At 43.8% G+C, this 22,866-nt stretch overlaps 2 protein-coding genes across 2 annotated transcripts in view; one reads left to right on the forward strand and one right to left on the reverse strand.

Moving 5' to 3' along the window:
- The window catches only part of MEP1B (meprin A, beta), a 47,016-nt gene extending 32,459 nt beyond the window's left edge, over positions 1 to 14,557 (forward strand). The window contains exon 15 of the mRNA XM_010574416.1: positions 14,432 to 14,557. Coding sequence (XP_010572718.1) covers positions 14,432 to 14,557 — 126 coding nt within the window. The remainder of the gene's footprint in view (positions 1 to 14,431) is intronic.
- Positions 14,558 to 20,682: 6,125 nt separating this feature from the next.
- The window catches only part of GAREM (GRB2 associated, regulator of MAPK1), a 100,827-nt gene continuing 98,643 nt past the window's right edge, over positions 20,683 to 22,866 (reverse strand). Inside the window, exon 7 of the mRNA XM_010574417.1 lies at positions 20,683 to 21,818. Coding sequence (XP_010572719.1) covers positions 20,906 to 21,818 — 913 coding nt within the window. The 3' untranslated portion in view covers positions 20,683 to 20,905. The remainder of the gene's footprint in view (positions 21,819 to 22,866) is intronic.

Consider the following 22,866-nt stretch of genomic DNA (forward strand, 5'->3'; position numbering starts at 1 on the left):
CCCCCCCCGCAAGTTTATTACTTACGACATGAACATTATATCTGGTATCATAAAGGTTGCAGACAGGTTTCCATTTTCATTTGCTCATGAATTCCTAAACTCCTTCCACTTGAGATGAAATGGTCCATGCTTGATCTCTGCCTTTGACTTCACCTTCTGTGAAAACAAAATAGCATCAGAGAAGCCTAACTTGAATGTCTGGAACTTGAAAGAACAAAATCAAACCTCATTGTTTCCCAAGGTTGCAATCCTACAATACATAAACATGATTGCTCTTCCAATGCAATACTCACGGGAGAAAAAGATTGCATGCTTTTTATCAGATTTGAATCTTATCTCTAAACAATTGATGGAACATTTTGATTAACTTCTTAACGATAGCATTTCTGCTTCGCAGGTGTAACTAGAACCAGCCATCTTGTTCTGCTAGAGCTCTATGTATGTGCGTTTGCCCTTGAGGTTTTTTTTTAACACCATCTGGATCCATGCAGTCTATGCTACAAAAAGCCAGATTAAATCTTGTCAGCAGCACGTCTCCCTCTTCATCTGTGATTGCTTTTTTTTTTTCATACTTCTCATCATGTTGTGAATACTTGGGTTTGGAGGCAGCTTTCGCTCATATAAATGATGTTTGCTTGTTCAGAACAGAGCATTATAAATTACATTAAATAACATTGCAACTTCAGTTTAGTTTGTTAAGTAAGCTATTAGTTTATTAAGTTTGGTAGTTACTAAGTTGTTTAATAAACTTTGTTGATTAACTGTAGTAGGAGTCTCTCTTAATCCTTAGAAGAGTCAGGTTTCATTCTAGCTGCTACTGTCATGCCTTTGTCACCAGAAAAGGTTTGTCAAGTAAGCTGAAAGTAAGGAGAGAAACAGAAAATGAAAGTATCTACCATCTCAGCTGGCATCTATCAACTTCTGCAGGCACTCAGGACAACTGCAGGTTTGCCTTGGCCAAAAGAATAATGATTGTGCTTAAGCCTTAGCATGTGTGATTGGGAGGAAGGGAAAAAGAAAGGCTGCTGGGATAAGGAAATATGAATTTCCCTATGGGGAAAAAAAGCTCTAAGGAAAAAAAGCTCTAAGGAAAGAAAATAAAATTAAATTGAGATCACAAATACCCACTATGGGCCACTGCATGATAGCCTACAGGCTGCGTCTCCCAAGCAGATAGATGCTTCTTTGCAACATGAAGCCTGAACAATTCCTTCTGTTCAGCAGCCCACCTATTTGCTCTGCTTTTCCCAGGTTCCTAGCTCACAGCAAGATCAATCGCCACTACTTGTGTTCTTTTAAAACCTATTTCCATTAGCTTATAGCCATGTGCACATCTCTCACTTACAAGCAGCACGAGACCTCCGGCTGCCCCAGCTGCAGCGCTGCCGAGCCTCTTTGGGCAGCTCTCTCCCTCGGGGAGGTATGGGGAATGGGCAGCCAGGGTGATGTGGAGGCTGTGCTGCGCAAGCATCACAAAAACCATATTTCATCACTGGAAGCTGGAAGACTGAATAAAAACTTGGAAGCATAACCCCTTCCACGGTTTCTGCCAGAGACAGAGCCAGTGGTGGTACCCTGTGGTGCTGGGTCCACTGTCCCTATGGAGAGCTCATCCCTGCATAGGTTGCTGCCAGGGGCAATAAATAAGAGCGGTTCTTGCCTTAGACGATTTGTTGGAGGAACCCAACACTGTTTCACTGAGCCACTAAAGACCAGATAGATACAAATATTTGTCCTTTTCCCTTGGGAGGGAAGTCCTCATCCTGCACCCAATCCTCCTTGCCAGGAAAAGCGAGGCTGCCTGTCCTGGTGCTTTGCCCCATACTGGCTTCCCTGGCCACATCCCCACGCAGTCATGCGGTGGGAGTGATTGCACAGCAATTTGGTTGGCATCAAGCCTCCTCATCAGCTACACTCCGACCATGAAAGGCTTGCAGTGCACTGGCTGGCAACCACCTTCCCCCCCCAAGAGTGAGCTTGAGCTTTGGAACAAATTTGAATTTCTGAGAAATACAAATAGCCACAGATGCATCCATTTTGAATGCGGTGCCAGCAACCTCAAAGGCATTTCTGAAATGAAATGTGGGGAAAGGAGGAACAGAGGTTTATTTACCCTTTTTTCCCCAGAGGTTTATTTACCTTTTTTCCCCCCAGGGTTCAAATGAGCAAGCCACTCTGCTCTTTGAGCTAGCAAAGTCATAGAAATGCTTTCATTTACACCATAATCATGCCTGACTGCCTAGATTAGGTGGTGCTTTCCTAAGAGCAAGTCATCTTGGCTTTCACTTGCCTTGATTTATACCCATATTGCACAAACCACTTTGCAGGCATGTCAGATCACTCTCAAGTTGGCTGTGGTTGGGCTTACTTGCATATTTGCTTTCTCCCTTGTTTCCCACAGCATCTCACTGGTCTGGTAGACTAGGACTGGGTGGGCTAAAAATGATTTTTTTTTTTTTTCCATTCCACAAATATTCTTCAGCTATAAAACACTTCCCCATTTCTTATTAGGTGGCATGAAGACCATTTCAAGGCTTTCTTATCAAAAAACCCCATGGGCTGGGGTGCAGGAGCTTGGGTACGTGGGTGCTTGCTGATGCGCAGACAGACGCGCAGCGTGCAGCCGGGTGTGCGGGGCCCGTTGCACAACAGGAGGGTTTTAGAGCTCAAAAGACGGAAAGTTTGATATCTTCGGAAATGCAAGGCTGAGCATCAGTTTCTTAATCAGCAGTTACAGCTGCTGTCAACTGCCTTCCTGGCAACCCCCTGCTGATGGTGGAAGTGGTTTAGGGAATATTTTGCAATACAAAGATCACCTCTTAAAGGGGAAAGCAGAGCACTTTTTGCTATCTTTCAACTGTAGGGCCAAAGCATTTTTGCACACTGGTTTTAGAGCACTGGAAAAAATTAAATAGCCTAATAAGCAGTAGAGAAATCCTGACCTTTCTTTACTACCATTTTATTCAGCATATATGTGAATGATCAATTTGTGCTGAATAACTTGTATAGTATCTGTGAGCACGTGCCTTCCCTTAGTTTATTAAACAGGAGTACAATAAAAATCCTCTCCTTCTCCACCACTTTTGGCTTTTGTCACAAGGAGTGCTGAAAGAATTTGAAATTTAAATAGCTACTGGTGAAGACAGAATATTTTTTGCACATCCCTCCCAAGAGTCACTCTCTAAGGCTTAGCCATGCACTCCTAATGGTCTGGATCATCTCAGATGGAGCCACAAATTAGCAGGATTACTCTTGCCAAAGGTCTTTTTCCCAGCTACAACAGGGCTTGTTTGTCATTAAACCTCAAACTTCGGTTATGTTTAACAACACGGCAACCCCATGCAAATACAGAGGTATGCAGTACAAAGCTTTTACGGAAGCAGAGATGTTGTGGGTCCGAGCAGCTAGAGCCCCAACTCCTCTCCACAGATGTGCAAAAGAAATGACGGCAGCAGGAGCATGACGGTCACCCCCTTCAGATCCAGGGACTGCAGGATGCCGGCCCAGACCTCTGAGCTGGATGTTAGGGATAGTCATTAAATATTTGCTGATGATGTTACGAGCTAATTGCTCCAGTAAACTGGAATCTTGGTACTTTCAAGCTCTGGCGGGAGTGAACTTGAGTGAGATAAATGTTCTTGCACTTACGAAGTATTTTTACAATTAATTGCCCAAATACTCCTGGGAAATAGGAAATCAGTTTCCTCAGTTTATTGGAAAGACTGTTAAATCAGGACTATTAGGAGGCTTAAGTAAGAGCACAGAGTAAATTTCTGTCAAATCAGTTTGAGAAAAGGTGATCCACTGGTACCTGTTTGTTGGTTTGATGTTTTGCTGCCCCGATGGTGTGGTTTAGTCCAGCAGTCACAAGCAGGGACACGGCGCTCAGTGGGAGCAAGCCCAGGACCTCTGGCAGCACTGCTCCAGCATGGCCGTAATTGTCGCCAAGACACTTCTTCCCCCTTAGCCCCCAAAACCTGACAGCCGTCAGCTTTGTCACTGTTGGCAGACAGCCCTCAGTAGCTGGATGAAGGTGGTGGGAGTGGGAGAGCCAGGAGTCCCTGCTGATGGGTCAGGGGACGATAACCTTGATGTTGCTAACTCCAGGGGAGCCCGGGGCTGTGGTCTCAAAAAATGCAGTTTGCCAGGCAGCTGAAGGGCGGTTACAGCCAGCTTTTATAAGCTACCACTTGATCTTCATAGTAACTATTTTTTATTGGTGTTTTCTAAGCTCCTTCCCCGTGAAAGGAGGAAGATGCCTCTGACAGTGTTGCAAGTATGTTGTGAGTAAGTTGAGATGGCTATTAAGAAGTGTCAAAGTTTTTCCTCTTTTCAAGTAACTAAGATCAAAACTTCCAAATTTTAAAACATTCACTTGAACCTTGTAAGTACCTTGAAACATCATTAGTACAATTTTTTTCCTAAGCTTGCAGCTTTTTATTTCATATGTTGTTAAAAAATACAGCTTCCATATAAATGTCATGAGATGTATGAATGTTCAACTTCAGTTTAACAGGAGAAAATTGTTAGCAAATCAAATCAACATCTTTCGTTATTCCAGGTAGAGGAGCCTGCCATGCTCCACTTAGCATGTCCAAAAGCACAGGTTCAGGCAACTGAAAGAAGGCAAAGCATTACAGAGACATGTCCTTGAGCCTTAAAGTTCCCAAAGTTGAAGGGCCCTGGTAAGAAATCCTCTGCATTATAGAATTTTAGTTTGGTTTTTTTTCCAGCATTTCCCATCCGGAATGCTCCCGAGTCTTAGCAAACTTAGAAATCTTGCACCACCAATTAACTTCTAAATTGCTTTAGCTAGTTGTAAGGTTACACCAACAGTATTGGTGTACAAGAAGGATTGCAATTGTTCATTCCAGTCTCAAACTGGAAAGAAAAGAAAGAGAAGCTGGCATTCCTATGGTCAGGAGTGTAAATTTATTTTTTTATAAAGGAACCTCAACTGTTTTCTTAAGGAAAAGTTTATATTACTATACTATTATTACATACCTAATACCCCTCCAGACATTACTGCAACACAGGTAGGTACTAAAGACATCCTCAGAAGTCCTACTGTTTCAATAAATCAGATAGAAATGCTCAAACTATGCTTCCGTTATTAGAGTTGTTGCTTCAGAATCCTCCCAGAATAAATCTTTCTTTTTTTTAATTTAAGATCTCATTCCAAATTTCAAAGGAGTATGCCTATCTTCAACCTAGCTTTGTGTTTTATCAAGGGAACAATTTTTGGTTTATTAAAGCTTTAATAGGTAGTCCTTTGGATTGCAAAGCACAGCAGCTCCATTAGCATGTCATTGAGTGCCATTATACAACTGCTTTGAATTTTTGTGGCTCCACATGTGCTATAGTTGGGCACACAGCAAGGTAATTCAGGTGCTGGGCAAGTGCTTTTGACAAGGGGTTGTTGGATAACAGATGCCATCTGCAGTGACATGGTTAAAATGCCATAGTAGTGCAGTGCCGATGAAGCGTTGTTTCAGTGCTGCCAGTAAGTTAAGTGTGCAAGTCGCTCTCTTCAGGAGAGAACAGACATACTCTAATGGTAAGATTTGAAAAGGATTATTGTTTTAGGTTAATCTATTTTTAAAGCAAGTTATCAAATATTTGATTGAAGCTTTGTAGAGAAATAAAAAGATTGATTTATGTAAGGAAGCTTGACAGCTCTGCCAGGAGTTGTTATGTAGCAGCTTAGCATTGTCAGGCTAATGTAACTTAATTATGGGTACTGAAAACAAAGCATTTAGAAATGAAGTCACAACTGAACAGCCACTGTGCCTACAAGTGACAGAAGTAGAATAGTTCCATCAACTTAAGCGATAAACTGAAGCCCATTCGTGAAATCAGTGGGTGTCTCGCCCGAATGAGCAGTGCAGGATTAGACTCGATTGCGCATCATGCCGGCACTAGTTAGAAACATAGAACAGATGTCAAGTAAATAGGGAAGTGTGGGACAAAACAGAAATAATTGTAAAAATGTGCCCAAGGATAAAATAAATTGATCCTAAGACACTAACAAACATTCTTGTATAAGACGAAATGAGTCTTTGTACTGGGTTGGCTTTTATTTTCTCGCTAATATTGCATAACAGAACTACACTGGCATGATGAGGAGGGGGGATAATAAAATAACTTATCAATGCACTATTAACTCTACATGCTCTTACCTAATAATAAGATATTGATGTCTCCTTTAATGCGTGTCCCATTGTTGAGAACTTTCTCATTACCCCGCAGTAGCATACACAAAATGGCTTTTTTAATATACTCATGGCCATGAACGTTTGGTGCTAAAGACTTGCTTAAATGGTCAAATATACCCTGTTTAAGAAACAGCAAATACTTACATTGCACATTACCAACATTAGAATGGAATCTCATTATCCATTAGCCACTATTAGTGCAATTTATAACTTACTTTAGTTTGAGCTTTGCAGAATTTCTTGATCTTTGCCACATCATCAGCTGAGAATGTGGGTGCTATTTCTTTGCTCATCAGTTTGATATTATTAGCCAGCATTATTGTCCCGAGTATTTTGCTCCAGATGCAGAGAAATGTTATGAGGTTAACTGTTGAATAGATGAACTATTAAATACATACTGGACCACTGTTTTCACAACACAAAAGGAATCAAATTCAAAGAAATTATTGGATTTATCCATTTTATTATGGCTTAGCAAGTGAAATCCACAGTAAAAGAGGATTCAGTGAAGTTCCAACATCAGAATTCAAAAGAACTAGCAACACATCATACAGCTGGGGATTTCATTTCTTCCTTACCCTGCAATACGAATGGGTGGGATATCTGTATGGTGTGGAGCAGTACGGTGTGACATCCTATCAAAGACCATGCTCTGGCATTAGGGCTACCTTTGAAGGAAAGAGAGAGGACAAGTCATATGCTGCTTTGTTTTCAATAGGCTTGTCAGACACTTGGGCTTCTTCTAAAGACCGATCAGACAAGCCTTGCAAACCTCTTGCAAGAGGGTGAGAAAAAGCAATCATCTCAGAAACCTACAGTTTAAAGCAGAAAGCAGGGAAACACCACCTTAACTTCTACTTTACGAACCTACCAATCTTCTGTAAGTTTACAGGCTTTGTAGGGAAGCGCTGGCGAGACGGCTGATGCTTCAGAAGGGCCATCAGAAAATGCTTCGGGGAGGGGAGAGTGCAACTGATAGAAACCATCTAGAGCAAGAAGCGAATGCAGCCCAAGATCTGCGTGTGAGCAACACAAGCACCCCAGGGCACGGTTGCGTCCCCCAGGTAAGAGGACTTGAACGGAAACTAAATCGAAAAATAATCCAATCCCAGCTCGGACTGCCTCTGGAGGCTCCTGAGAAGCCCCTGTGTGTTGCTGAGCCCGTCTCAGCCATGGCGGTCAGGCAGAGCTCTCCCGGCGGCCCAGCCTGTCGCTGCCCAGGCGGGCGCTGAGCTGCCGATCCACGGCTGCCGCCCACGCAGAGGGCTCGTGGAGGAGCAGGGAGACGGCTCGGGGCGTTCAGCTGCCCCTGGGGAGGGTCCGGGGCCGGGCAGCAGGAGGAAATTTGGCAAAGAAGGGACAGAGAGAGGTGGAAACGGTTGTTCCCAGCTCCACAGGCGGCACGGCAGGCGTCCCCGCGGGGAGCAGCGGGGGCAGCAGCCACAGGCGAGGCCTGTTTCTGGCTCTGAACAAATGGGGCCTTTCCGAGTGGATCCTCAGGGAAAAGCGACCGCCTTCTCTTGTAATCAGCACAGAAGAAAATGACAATAGAATTCATAGCACTTGAAGGCATGCTGGCAAGAATTTTTTAACTGTTCAGTAAAACGCCAGTCCCTCCTATTTGACGCCAAGTTCATCTCAAGCCGGTCCTGACAGGCACCCACCCTCCTTTGCTGCCATGCCCAACTGCAGGGCCAGCTGGCAGCGACTTGGGGGGGCGTCAGACACTGGTGCCTTGATGGAAGGAGATTTTTACAACTGCTGCATGTTCCTCCTGCGCACTATCCAAAAGAAATTAATTTTTCTGTAAATACCTTTCACGCGGTATGTGTAACATTGTAAGCAGGACCGTTTGCTCTTGGGATAGGCGGTGTTTGGCTATTTCCCCACCGCGGAGGAGGATGGATGGTAACTCCAGCAGCTATGGTCACACAACGGTACGGCGAGGATGCGATGGCCCATACTTTGCCTGTATTACTGTTCCAGTGCCTGCGTTACCCTGAGCTGCAGCCAACGCCTCGAGGTAAATGAGGACACGGGGATCTGAAGAGACGTCCGCCCGGAGATGCCCGCTCTGCGCTGCGGGGCAGCCGGCTCCCCACCACAGCCACATGCCCGGGACCAGCCCAGGCAGCGGGCGCCCAGCGAGACTGGTGCCACCAGCAGAGTGGGGGGAAAATGCTGTATTAATACTTGCCGATTAAGAAAACCCAACAACCAGCACGTATTGCCTTTTATACAGCTGAGAGACAAAACACAGACCAAGTTACAACAAAGCTTAAACCCCAAATAATTACATTTTGTCACAACTCCTTCCACACAGCCCAAGCTACCAAGGAAGCGAGCCACCAGCACCCAGGGAGAGACACGATTTGCTCCACAGCTCCCTTCAATCCCAGTGTGAAAATTTCCAAATGTTCGAAACAGGGAGCAACTAAATCTTTTAATGCTCTCTGAAAAGCAATCAGCTCACCAAAAGCATCATTCAGCAGCCTCCAATATAAAATAATTAAACCATGAAAAGCTGCTGCAGTAATCTTACTTTAAAATCCTAAATTCCTTTACATTTTGAGGATCTGATGGCATTGACTCCAGTCAGACACACAGAGGCAGGGCAGAGACCGCGGGAGCTTCTCACAGCTCAGCTGAACACACCTCTTCCACTCCTTGAGCAGAGGCAGCTTAACTTTATGAAGATTTGTTGTTGCAGCAAAACTATCCAGGAGATACAGCTAAATCCAAATTCATTTCATTTCCAGCCAAATTATATTTTGATGCAGGTCGCTAGAAGCTAATCTTTCATCTCTGTTTTTCATACATGAAAATGAAAATAAAGAATTTCAGATTGAGCAGCATTTATCATACTAAACAGAACTAAATCAAATGGAAAATTGCATAAAGAAACTCAGTTAAAACAATCAAATTAAAAAGCCCTTTACCTGTGTGAATGTAATCTTTGATTTTCTGAGAAGAGAAGAAAACCTTATTATTAAGCAAACTTAAAAGGGAGCCTGGATTACCCTTTTCCCATTTCCCTGCACTTGAACTGTCAGTCTGTCTTCATGAACAGATTTTGCTTCCTGTCTGTCAGGCAAGTTCACTTGCTTGTTCTCACATGCCAGAAAAACTCATGTTTTCAGTATTGCAGAAGCACTTCAGCTGTACAGTAAGCAGCAGACAAGTAGCAGATGATTTTTTATTCATGCATTTTTTGTTAGTTACATGCATATATACACAGACACACAGGTGCATACACACACCTGCATTCAGTCATGTAACATAGCTTTAGCAAAAACCTGAGCTAACCAGAGGCTAGCCTGCTTTTAATAACCTTTTATTGATGCTCTAACTTTTAAAGAGCTCCCATCTGAAATAGCTTACAGTAAGTATTAAAAATGAAGTAGCAAAGCCTTCTAGAAGACACCTATTTAAAATTATCTCACAAATATTTCAGCATAATTGAAGGAATTATAATCCTTTTTCCCCCCAAATTCCAAGTCTTCCATTAAGTCAATTAAAAATGCATTTATGAGCTTGGCTTACAGCAAAATCAAGAGCAATAAGCGGTGGCTGTTATGGAGAACAGCTCTCTGGGAAGAATTTTTCTGATATGTAACACAGGCAGAAGAGGCTCAATAATGCCTTGGGTCAAATTTTGTTGATGAACATTACCTTAGTTTCCTGGCTGAAATCCCCTCTGGCTTCTAAAAATCCTATTTCATTTCAAGGTAAATTTTGTCTGAGAAATAAATACAGAAACCCATGCAGTAAGGTTGGTTTCACACAGAACTTAAGAAACGCTGAAGTGTGGGGTCCAAGACAACATTTACTTTGTTCCTTGGTATTTGGGCACATGTCCTTTAAATCCCCATGGATGAGTGGGTTCAAACTTCAAACCTTGAGAATTGGGAGAGTTTTTTTCTTTTACCTAGTCAGAAACAAGCATCCCCTAATTCAAGGTGCTCCACAGGTTACTGCATGAATCTCAAGCTCTGGGAGTACCAACAGAAAATTCTAACACCTCTGAAAAACATGCAAGAACAAAAATACCAGAGGCAGAGTCATGTCTGGTTTACAAACACAACATGCTGATATTGTTTTAGTGGTGGCGCTGGGGTCTTTAAATGCACCTGTTCCTAAAATCTTGATTTTTGCTCTAGCACTTCTGAGTAAAATCCAACACGATTTGCAGGTAAAAATTTGCATTTTAGCATGAAACTTTGAAACTCATTAGTGAAGACAGTGACTTTTAAATACAAAACACCACTTCTGTCTTTGAAAGCCCCCGAGATGTAAATCACTGGAGATGGGGAAAGCAGTCCCAAGAAATATCCTGATGTAACCTGTTCCCATTCCCTTGCCATGCTCTTTGCAAGGGAGATGATACCAGGCTGCAACCTCAGGCTGAGTGGCTGTGGCTCAGCTTACACTTGCTTTTTTTCCTGTATGTTGGTCCTTTGTGTTTGGAGATGAAAGGCGCAGTGCGACAGAGAGGCCTCTCCTCTCTCCTTTAGGAACTGCCTTCTCATCTCTGGTTTTCCACAGTTCAAACGTAAGACTTTGAAAAAGATTTCAAAGCTGCATTTTGTATATGGAAATTCATGGCTCCAGGCAGGTTCATGATCAGCCCTGAAATTTCAAGCTTAAGACTAAGAACCTGCAGGCTAAATAGAACTCCTTTTACTTGTGCTTTGCCCTTCTCTGTTTTTTCTGTTTAAAGCCATCAATAGGAATAAGATGATGCCAATTTTCATGGATCATCTATATAGTTTTACTTCAGGTAGATATTTCAATTTTCTTGTAAAAACACTGGGTTAAGGAAATACGAATACAAGCCATTTGGATAAGCTACAAAAATCGAATTCCAGCTGCTAGCTATCAAACATAAGTGACGTTACACATGCTTAGGAAACTGAACTCTGTACACCTAGATGGTAGCTGGAGGTATCTCAGTAATCCCCAGAGGGGGGAAGTATCCAAACCACTTTCAAGGCAGTTGGAGCAGGAATATCATGCCATACCTTGGGCTTGGGGATGGGGTCATTTCACATGTGAAGAACTGGGGAAAAAAATAACAAAAAACACTCCACCAACTGAAAGCGTTGTGGTCCTCAAAACAGTTCTCACTGCTCAACAGCAGTAGGGTATTTTATAAACATTAGCTACGTGCTTATATATGTAGATAACACCCTACCAGATTCCTTCAAGGTTTGCAGGCATGGTGGAAGCCAAGACCAAGTTTATCTGCAGTGGAAGCTCTTGGAGCAAGAGGGGTGCAGACAGCAGGAGCAGGGCAGGGAAAGGATGGGCTGTTTTGCCTGGACATAGCAGCAGGAGACCAGAGGCAGCCACCCACCCCCTGCAACTGCCCCGTCACCCATGGCAAGAGGCACCCAGTCAGTCTCTGGAGGCCAAAAGGTAGCAGAGGAGGGGGACACAATGAAAGGATACGCTGGGTTGGGTTTGTAGGTCAAGCTGGGAAACCTCGGTTTGTATTTCTTGTTGATTTTTCATTAGTGCGCTTTTTATCCTTGGCCTGCCACACTCCTGCCAGAGGCTGTTTCCAAGTCCTAGTTTTTAGCATTGCACAAGAAGCCCAGATTGAATTCTATAAAGCAAAAAATGAACATTGGACACCCTGTGAAATGGCACTTTATTTTTTCAGTAAATCAGCCGTAGCAGAGAAGAATCAAAGAAACAATGTGTGCCCCTAGATTTTTTTTTTTTTTAAAGTCAGGAAGGACAGGTTATTGCAAAGCTTACTAGACAGGTAAGAGAAAACTGTTCAAATATCACTGCCTTTCATTACAGGAAGCAGAATAGAAAAATGTTTGAGAAATCAACAGTAAGGCAAGAGTAACCGCAGACCTATGTGGGACAGATGGAGACAGAGGGCTGTGCCTATCTGCTGCAGTTTCACTGATTTATTAGTAAAAAGAGAAATTTCAGGGCCATGAAAATGGACGGAGGGCTGGAACACCTCTCCTACGAAGAAAGGCTGAGATAGTTGGGGTTGTTCAGCCTGGAGAAGAGAAGGCTCCGGGGAGATCATGATGCAACTTCTCTCTATATAAAGGGGGTTTATAGTAAAGTCAGAGAGAGACTTTTTACCAAGGCCTGTAGTGACAAGACAAGGGGCAGTGGTTTGAAGCTGAAAGAGGGTAAGTTTTAGATTGGACATAAGGAAGAAATTTTTTACAATGAGGGTGGTGGGACACTGGATCAGGTTGCCCAGAGAGGTTGTGGATGCCCCATCCCCAGAGACATTCAAGGTCAGGTTGGACAGGGCTTTGAGCAACCTGGTCTCGTGAAAGATGGACCTGCTCATTGGCAGGCAGGTTGGACTAGGTGATCTTTAAAGGTCCCTTCCAACCCAAACCATTCTATCATTCTATGAAATACTAATCCAGGGTGATTTTCCAGCCTTTCTGAGGGATAAAAATACCCATGTTCTTCAGGAGGAAACTGGAGGGCTGGTTACCAGGACGGCCTATACTTCATTTGTCAGGAGCAGAGGCTATCTAGGACTAGCACTCCTATCTAGGCAACTATTTAGGATAGTTTCTAGCTGTCATACATTTCTCCCACTTGCAAGCTGCAGTTAAATAAATAAGATTAGCCAAGATATATGCAGTTCTTCAGGGCTCTGCCAGACCTGGTCTTACATTGTTGATCCATTAGAGAGTTTCCTCCTGCTTTCTGTTTGCACTAATCCACTGGAAACCCAGCCCTGGAGACCTGCCTCACTGACCCCCATATTCATTAAGAATAATTGTTGATACTGTATAATGGAATAGCAGCAGCGCAATTAAAACAGCTCCTTGTCGTGGCAGAGCTTTTATGGGATTGGCAGAGAGTCCTAATGAGATCCCTGAGCCCATTTATCAACCCCCGCAACCCCTACAGCTGGTTTCATCTTTCGCCAGCTGTGTGCCAGTCTGACACTGTGTGGCATGTACAAGTACTACAGCAGCCACTGCCACACAAAACAAGAGGACACGTCCCTCCGCTTCGTTGCCAGCTCCTTAGACTTGGCATCTTAAATGTTTCCTCCTTCCCCCCCGTTTTTTTTTTTTTTTCCTTTTATTCTTCTTCCTCCTACTCCCAACTCCCTGTGAGGAATGGTTTTCATTTAATCCAAGCATGTTTGGCACCAGATTCCTTTTGTCCCGCCCAGGAGTCAAGGGCATTTTGAGGTCTCATTGAACAATAAATAAAGTTTTAGGTCATATTTCTATGCTCACATTGTGGCGGCCTGGTTACCCATCTTGAGCTTTCCACCTTTGGAATCTGATGGCGAGAATGGGGAGAAGACACCTCCTTCTCAAAGCCCCTCTTCACGTCAGTTCTGCATTGTGCTGAGTGAAAATGAATAGCAATGCTTTATCCTCGGAAAGGAGAAATGCTGGATCCAGGCAACTGAATAAAAATATAAATACTGTCAACTTTCAACAAAAATTGATCTTCACTGGGTATGACAGCCACAGACAAGAGAAGGGAAAAAACCGAACCCCTATATACAGAATATAATTAATCTTGAGTCTTTGCGCAACCACCAGAGCTGCCATTCCCACAGCCGCCCATGGGGCAGAGGCAGTAGTTAGCAAGGGGTGCCAAGGGAACCCCTAAAAATCATGCTGCCGTGGGAGCAAGGCTGCTAGGGAGATGATCCAGCAGCACCGAGGGCCTGGGCAAAATCACCTGGGGCAACCGCCCAAGCAGCCCAGATTTTCTGTTCACTTTACAATGGCAAATCCCATCATCTGCTGATGGCATGGAACAAAAGGAGAGCTTCACCCAGGTTTGCAGCGTTTGGTCACCCCGTGCACAGGAGAAAGTGGCTGCGTATGACGCGTGTACCTGGTGACATAAAGCATGTTTATAGCTGGGCAACAGAGCGTGGTGTAGAGTGCCCCGAGCTAGCACAGTCTACTGCAACGAAGGACTTCAGTGATTAGTCACCGGCGTCACGAGACAGCACGTCAGGCTCTCTCAATATCCTGAAACCCCTAGCAACCTGACTCAAGGACAGGAGCCCCAGTGAGAGGGAGAACAGGGTACATGCAGACTTAACAGATCTAGTGGAGCTCTAATTAGCGAAGTATCATACCAAGAGGAGTGGCACATCCATGAACCTTAAGCTTGCACTTCCTGAAGAGAAGAGAGCTGCATTTTCAGGTCCTTCCCCTGCCTGTATTTTTCTTTCTTTTTTATAGGTAGCCATGGTGACTGGAGTCAGACAGGAGATTTATGTCAGGCTTGATGACTACTATAATACACATAAACAGAAAATGCCTGCCTTAGAGCAGCACTTTCCCGATAGGGACATGGCCACATTTTGACTTGGGCTACAGCCCTTCCCTTCCCCTCCCCTTCATGCATCAGATGCTTTCCCACAGTCCCTTTTGCCCAGCCTGGAGCCAACCAACTGGAGCATTCAAAAAATTAAATATTTTCCTTTCCCCCTCTTTGGAGAGTGGAGCAGAGATGTGCCCCAGACAGCCCTGCTCATGGTAAATGAGATTTTTATCTTGAGAAAGCAGTTCTGCTTCTCTCTGTCATGTCCCGTCCCGTCCCCCCCCTCACCCCCAGCCGTGCACATCCTGCCTCCAGACATGCTTCTCCCTTCACCTGGATGTGAGGGTTGGAGGAAAGCAAACCCCATCTGTCTCAAATGCAATGGCAACCACTGTGGCAGATTCTGCCCTGCTTTACTTCTCATGAACATGTATTAATGAGCCCCTCCATAAAACCCTCCACAACTACTGTTGTGCTGGAGTAAACTTTCTTTTGGCCTAGCGTCAGTGAACGAAGCTTCAGCCCAAGGGGAATTTGGCACAACAGCATCTTATCTGCATGACATGCGGATGGCTGTAGAGCTGACATTTCCCCCTGTTGCCAACATCACAGGAAACGTGAACTGGCAACCTAGAGCACAACGTTGTTTTTCTCCCCACTCAATAAATGCTTCAGAGACTTTTTGCAAAGCAGAAATACTCGCACATGGTCCTACACTTAAAAGCGTATCTGAATTATAATTGACTACATTTCTCTAAAACAAAGATAACAGGCTGAGGCCTTGGGAAAATAATGTTTTAGGTGAATGTCTGCTGGAGACAGGAAAGCTGTCTGGCAACAAATTCTTTGGGGAACACACTGCTCGATACTCTTGCTGAAGGGGATCAAGTGAAATTAGAAGATGGGGAAAAGTAATGTGTCTTGAGAGGTTAAATGCAAAAGCCTGATTGCTCCTCTCAATTATCCCAATCTTACTTTGTGAATTTACTATTTGAGAAGTGCTTATTTCTGAATTATACTGAGATGAGCAAGAGGGTAAGTCAGTGAAATTGCTAAATGAAAACCAACCATTTTATGTAACACACGCCACCCAATCGATTTAGTACATCAAATTCTGTACACATTGAAAATATCATGAAAATAGTGTCTTTAATATACAGTTTATATACTTACAATATGCAGTTTAAATTTGTTCATATACATTACAGGGATATTTATTTGCACCTGGTTTAAATAATAATCTGCCTTCAGCCTTTTACACAAAAGCCCCAAACAGCACAGAATTCCACAAAAACCATGCTTCGTTATAACGGAAATGTACTAAGCCAAAGTTTCAGGGCTTTCGCTTTTTTTTCCCAAGTGTTATTTTTTGACCTATCCAAAGTGAATCTAAAGAGCTAAGAACTAACAGATATTTTTACTATAATTCAGAAGATTGTCCAAGTCAAGAGAATCACTCTGCAGATTTTCACGCTGAAAATTTGGTTATCACGCGCAGAAATGGTAAAGTCTGAACAACTCCTGGGCTACTAGGAGTTTAAGACATAACAAGTGAAGAGTCATTTATTGCTAGGTCTTAACAAGGGGCCTGCATTTCCCTACTGCCCTGCTGTCCCTAACACCACAAATGAAAAGGACGATCCCTCACTTTGATTAAGATTTCATTCCTACTTTCTAGCTTGCACACAGGAACGCTGCAATTTCAGAGCATCAAAAAGAGGAGCCCAGGAGAGCTGGGCTAAGCCCTAGTCCTTTCACACAGGGCTGGTGTTCGGCTTTTAAGTAGCATGGTGTACCCCCTGCCTGGCCCGCAGGCAGGACTTTGCTGACCTCCGTTGCAGGCAGGCACCCCGCTGGGCAGCACACAAGTAGCTGGTGCCAGCACACTTTATTTAGTGGGGAGACAATCAAGGAGTTGATTCAAGAAGAAAACATAGGAGAAAACATTTCAAGTATTTATAGACAGATTTGAAGCACAGTGGGTTTTTAGACAGCATTGCTACTTACGCTGTTTCTCTTGAAGCTGTTGTTGCAGAATAAAGTCCATTAAAGTGGCAAATGAAACTGCTGTATGGGAAAAAACCCTGTGTAATACGCAGTTACTTCAAACTCTTGCTTCTAGCTGCAAAGAACACTTCAAAATACATTTTCCTTTTAATTTTGGATGGACCAAATGTTTTCTGTCTCTAAGCTTCTAGCTGTAGGCAATTTTTACAATACGGCAAGAATAAGAACGCAAATATGCGCTTTGAGTTGATTTCAATACAGCTTTGGTTAGCCAGCCAGGCAGCAATACGAGGAATCTTAATCCTAGGCACAATGAGCATTTAAAGTAAACCAGCATTTTCCGTCAAGTTTCCTCCCCACCCTGCCCCCGGCCAATTCTGTGCCCACCTCCAGAAAAGCCCCCATGAAAGCTTTCACTGCTGAAGGCAGCCTCAGTCCTTGTGCCACCACGCAACTGTTGCATAGAAAGGATGCGTTTCCTGGTGCAGGACAACAAGACAGCTCCATACAGAATGACATGCCAGATTTTATGCTACCAAATGCCCCGGACAAACAAAAAACCCAAGGATAACACACAACTTGAGACACTGATAACTAAATAAGCACCAGAGGCCTTACATTTACTTAATCTGAGGAAAGAAATCCAGGGTTAGGAGTGGCCTATTTTAGTAGACTGCCTCCAAAAAGTACGAGATTTTAGGCCCGACATGTGCTGTCTGAACTCAATGGGTACATCTCTGCTAGTAGACAAAACGGGCCAGAGCCCTCTCTCAGACCCCAAGGACAAGCAACACAGCTCGCATCAACACGGTTGAACTCCATTAACCCCCCAAACCAGGCTGGTTTCCCCCATTGCTAACCTCCGAGCTGTGCTTGGGAGTTGTGTGGGATCACCCATTGCACAGGCTGGTTGGGTTGCACCAAACCAGGCAAGAGCCCACACCAACAGTTCAGCAGCACGCGACTCCCACGAGACAGCACCCGTGCCTCGGCACTGCTCAGTTTGCTAGTACGGTTTGCAAGTCCTAGCAAACACTGAGTGCTATCTCCTCCTATTCTCAGCAGCTGGTAAAAAGTTTGTATCACAGGGATGTTCCCCAGAGCTTTCGCACACTTCCTAACCACAGTGGGAACATTAAAGCAACCCTCCATCTCAAAGTACCATCAGCAGTGCAGCATTTTGTAACCTTTTACAGATTTAAGTCTCCAGGTCTTACACCCCCATCCTTCTAAAGAGTCTGTGTGGTTCTCTACTAAGGCCTGAAGCTCTCCTCTGCTCCTGCCCCATTTCAAAGGTGCCACCATCCCTTTATTGCCAGGGACTTCCCGTGAGACCAACGCATTCACATCGGTCTGCCCTGTTCACACTACCTTCTACAGCGCCAAGGACAGTCCTGACCCCCTAACACCACAGCAGCGAAGCTCAAGAGGAAAGCAAGTCAATTAGATCCCATGGGCATCAGCGCTGCCATAGCTTGGCTACCTACACAGCGGTGGAGAGGCCAAGCCACCACACTCCAGCTGCCTGGTTTCCTCAACACTCTCCTGATTTTACCAGAGCAGACGCTTCAGTCCAGCCTGGGCATCACAGCAGGTAGCTCAATGCTGCAGTCATATAATTCACACAACACAAAGGTTAGGAACACCTAAATCACTAAAAAGGGCTTGGAAAATTAAGGTGATGGGCGGCTAAGGGCAAAAGAAAAGGTCAAATGCTAACATATTATGCATAAAAATAAGTAGGTAGTGCCAGGCCAGAACAAAACAACTGGAAGGACATCAATAGCAAGTTTGCAGTTAGAGGTTTTAGCTGTACTTTTGCACACAGGCTCTGCTTCTGACATCATTGCACATTTCTCGGCCTTCCAACAGGCCAGCAGTATTTTGGTCTATGCATATGTGATGCTAATGCAGCACACTCACGAATGCAAATTCCACCAGGCTGCTTGCAAGAAAAACCATTCCAAGCAGGTAAGCAGAGATAACAGAATAGGTCTCCTTCCTTAGCTGAAGAACACTATTTTCTCAGGGATGTTAATATCTTGGAGGCATTAGCAATATTTAATATTAATATTCCCAAGACTGCAATCTCCTCTTTTTGAGGGGGGGTGGGGGTGGGGAGAGGGAGGGGGTGGGGGAGAGAGAGAGAGAGATATTTTACTTTTTTTTTACCTGGAATTAACAAGCCAAGCAAAACAAAGAGAAGTATCTGACATTTAAAACTTGTCCCTTTCCAATTTGAATACTCATTTGACATAGTGAGGGTTAAAATGCAATTGATTTCAATTTGCACATGCCTACTAACACACATACATATCTGAACAGTACTTGAATTTGATTTAGTCTTACTTGCAGCTAAAATATTTTAGGACGCTAATTAAAAAGCATCCGGAGGAAGCTATTGATCTGTTGCTAAAAGTCAATACATTAAGAAAAAGAGTAGGATTATGAAGTCTTGGGTTTTTTCTATTGGGATATTTTTTGGCTCCCTGCTTTCTAGTACCCACATCAATTGGGCTTTGCTCTCTGGTTGGGAACTGGTGGTTTGCATTATTGCAAGACAAATGATGCATCTTGGCTTTGGCATGGAGACATGACATGAAATTTGCCCAGGCAACAGAACACTCTATTTGCAAATAAATTATTTTAAATGAGTCAATATGGTTGAGAAAACAGGCAAAATCAGCGTCCCATTTTGTATTTTCTCTTGATGCTCCCGCTACATGCCCTACAACAGAGAAAGAGACATTTTTTGTACTTCAGAAAGGTAAGAAAGGCAGGTGATGGTGTCACCCTGGCCAGGGCTCTGCTCAGCAGCAGGCGAAGGTGAAGCTGCTCCAGCATCCCTGGCTCTGACTACCTGAGGATCATGGGCACGCACGCTTGTTGAGGATGGACACCACAGACTGCTTCTTGAGGACCTCCACAAATCCTTGCATTCAGTACTACAAAGGTAGGGGATCCTGGGGTTATTTAGACCCATTTCGGAGAGCTCTGCCAACTACAAGAAATCAGCAACAGACTAGCAAAAGTTAATCCTATTTCTAGCCTTCTGAGCAGTTAAATTTGAAAGGTCTCCAGGGGCAGACGAATGCCCCCTTCCCATCTCTGTGCTCCCTTTTGACTGCTACTTCCGTGTGACATCTATTGTAGTGACTTTTGCAGCTGGGCAACTGAATTAACACATCTTATGATGCTACAGTCCCTCCCACTTTGACACCCACATCCTCCTAGCCCACTGCAAACAAGACAGGTGAACTTAAAACATCACAAGCATTTCCCGTGGCATGGCCCAAACCCTCACTTGGCCCCTTCTTACCAGCGTGCCATGTGCTGTTTCTGTTCCCTCCCTCGCTAATGCTTTATTTCAAAGGCATCCTATAGGAGTACTGTTGCCTTCCCACACAGATCCGACCGCAGGAATAGGATAGCACATCGAGTGCATTTTCAGATGATCGTAACAGCAGCAGAGGAAACATAAAGGGTTGCCTTTCGCCAGAGCAAGGCTATTGCAAGGGCTGTGTGTTAGCAGGCTACTGTGGCAGGCAGGATCTGCCGAGAGGAGTCTGTGCACTGAGCTGTCTTTCCCATGAAAAAGCTGCATGACCAGAAGTCATGCTCCTTACTCCAGCCATCTGACTACAAAAGCAACTTTTGAAATCTACAGGTCATAAGCTTTTAATTGGTCAGGGCAGAGTGGCTCAGTAGGAAAATCCCCCTTCTCCCTCCCCTCTGGGCAGTGAGCTAAGCAAGACTCTTGTTTTAAAAACATTTAACTCTTTTTGCTCAAAGTAACATGGAAAACATATCCACACTACAGGTAGTCAGGAAGATACTGTTAATAAAAATATGCTGCAAGAATAGTGTATTAGTGGCACTTCACAGCAATTCTTAACATTTTCAGATGTAGTGTCAAAACAACGTTTTTGTATATCCAAACATGCTTTTTGTTAACAGAAATGGAAGAAGGTCGCAGCATGTTGCCAAATATTATTTGAACAGAAATAATCCTGTAAGAAATACATTTTTTTTTGCAGTTAACACAAAACTGTAAACTGGATCGGTGTGTGTCTTTCAGCATCAAATTGTTCAGTAATAAATACAACTAAGTCTTAAGAGACTACGGAGTAAAAGTTCCCTTAGTGTCCAGTTTTTAGCAGCTGTTGAACGTTCAGGGATGCACAAGGCACGCCTCTGCAGATTCTCTGTTTTATTATTGACATAAAAAAAAAATCTGTTCACCACTCAAAAACGTTTATCTGCATAGTAAGAATTTTTCTACTACTATTTACAGGAAGGGCTTTTAGTGCAAAAAACAGGAAGTGATGTATTAGCTGAAGTGCATTGAGCACATCTCATACAGTTTCACTAATAACTAGTCGGCATCACATCTTGGGCCGCCAGCCATTAATGAACTGTAGTATTTTCTTAACCTGCAATTTGCTTAGCTTAAAGTCTTCTGACAGGATTTCTTCCGTAAGCTGAACCAATAAATTGCCATCAATCTTCTCTGTAACAAAAAACGATATGACATCTTCTGACAGACCAATAAACCTCAGCGATTTAGATACTTCCTCTATGGAAAGTCCAGAAAGGTCTGTGGGTGGCTGCCAGGGAGAGCCATCCCCACAAGATCTTGGTGCTAACTGGAGGTGGAGGGGAGACGAGAAGGGATAAGACAAAGAGAACGTATCCTGCATGCCCTTTTTAACAAGATACTGATCTTCCAAGAGGTCTGGAGAACCAGTTTTCGACTCCTCCTCAGCACCATCTATTTTCAGTGGCAAGGGACACGTGTCTGTGACTGTTTTCTCTTCACTTGACTTTGGTGCCCGAGGAGGTAAGGCAGGACACGAATGGCTCTGCTTTGCGTTGCTGACTCCCAGAGTTTTCTCATCAGTGCAGTCTAGAGAGTAACTTGCCGACTTTGGACAGCTAGAGATGGTGTTTGTGAACTCTGCTGGGGTCAGCGGGGAGCACCCCACTGGGAGCTCACACCCATCGAAGTCAAAAGTCAAAGGTGCTGGACAGTTTCTCTTTGGCGTACCTGGAGTCTTCTGTCTGGGGTAACTGTAGCTCCTGCTTGGATCGAGCAGGAAATCACTCCTATTCAGGCTTTCAGCAGTTCCTGAAAAATGGTTTGGCCAAGATAACCTCGAAGGCAGAGCTTCAGTTGAGGGGCTTCCCAAAGGCATCGTGCTCTCAGGCTCTTTGGATTCGGTTTTCATCATGTTACAAGGGTAGCAGGAAACAGGTGTGCTCTCAGTTGGGTTGGTGTTGTCGCTCTCTGTGACATTGCTTAAGGAACAAAGCAGAAAGGATGTCGTTAGAACAAAAAAATTTGGCATCTGAATAAATTCATAAATCATTTGACAGAGTCAGAGGGTAGCTGTCACAAGGAAAGAATCTTCTTTCCTCCAGCAGAACTTTTCAGATTTGAATTAACAACACATTTGAATAATGCATTGACAGTTCTTTTACTCCTTCTGCAAGCCTGACAAGATGCTGATATACCCAAAAGCCTCACATCTTGTTTTTTCAAGCTTGTAAAAAAGTAGATGTCTCAATTCAGTTCTGTGTCATCTCCCGAATACTCAGTTTTTCCACTGTCGAATTCCTGAGGGACACCACCTTGGAAGAGGAACAGCCTCACATATACTAGAAGATGTTCTAATCCTGTATTTTATATTTATGTAACACAGATGTGTCATGGTATGCAAAAGCTCGTAACGGGGGCAGGTCACCACTGCATCCAAGCTTGACTGACATAAGAGATGACCAAAAGCCCTTTTGGAGCCAACATTTTCATTTGTTATGGCACTTGCATGTGCACAGGATCTTTCCCCACTGGTCACTGGTGCAAAAAATGCACCAGTGCACAGTACAATAACACAGAATAAGTTACTGCTTACTGCCAAAGGAAGAGTTTTACCTGGAAGGGTAAGCAGACCTAGCTGTACGTGTTGAAGTATGAGGCTTAAGCTTACCCCACAGTAACTTGTTTGCGTGTCCATTTCCTTAAAAAGCTATGATGAAAAACACTTGCTTTTCAAAGGCACCTAAAGAAAGAAAGTTACCCTGACCTACTTCCAGGTGGTAAACTAAGCTCAGCCTGTCCGAGGGAACCGATGGTTTATATCCAGATGTTCCCGAGAGACAGAGATGCCAACAAAACCATGCAATGTGTTATCAAAAGCAAATGTTGCCACTTTTATGCCACTTTCTAAAAGAAAGTTTGAAAGATTGGGTTGATCTTTGGAATTCTGGCCAATTAAGCCAGAACACTGGAAAAACAATTAGCAGGTTTATAAAATCCTTACTTAACACAACTGACGGAAACTAACAG

This window comes from Haliaeetus leucocephalus, unplaced genomic scaffold, assembly GCF_000737465.1.
Source record: "Haliaeetus leucocephalus isolate CR32 unplaced genomic scaffold, Haliaeetus_leucocephalus-4.0 Scaffold428, whole genome shotgun sequence".
Classification (NCBI taxonomy): Eukaryota; Metazoa; Chordata; class Aves; order Accipitriformes; family Accipitridae; genus Haliaeetus; species Haliaeetus leucocephalus.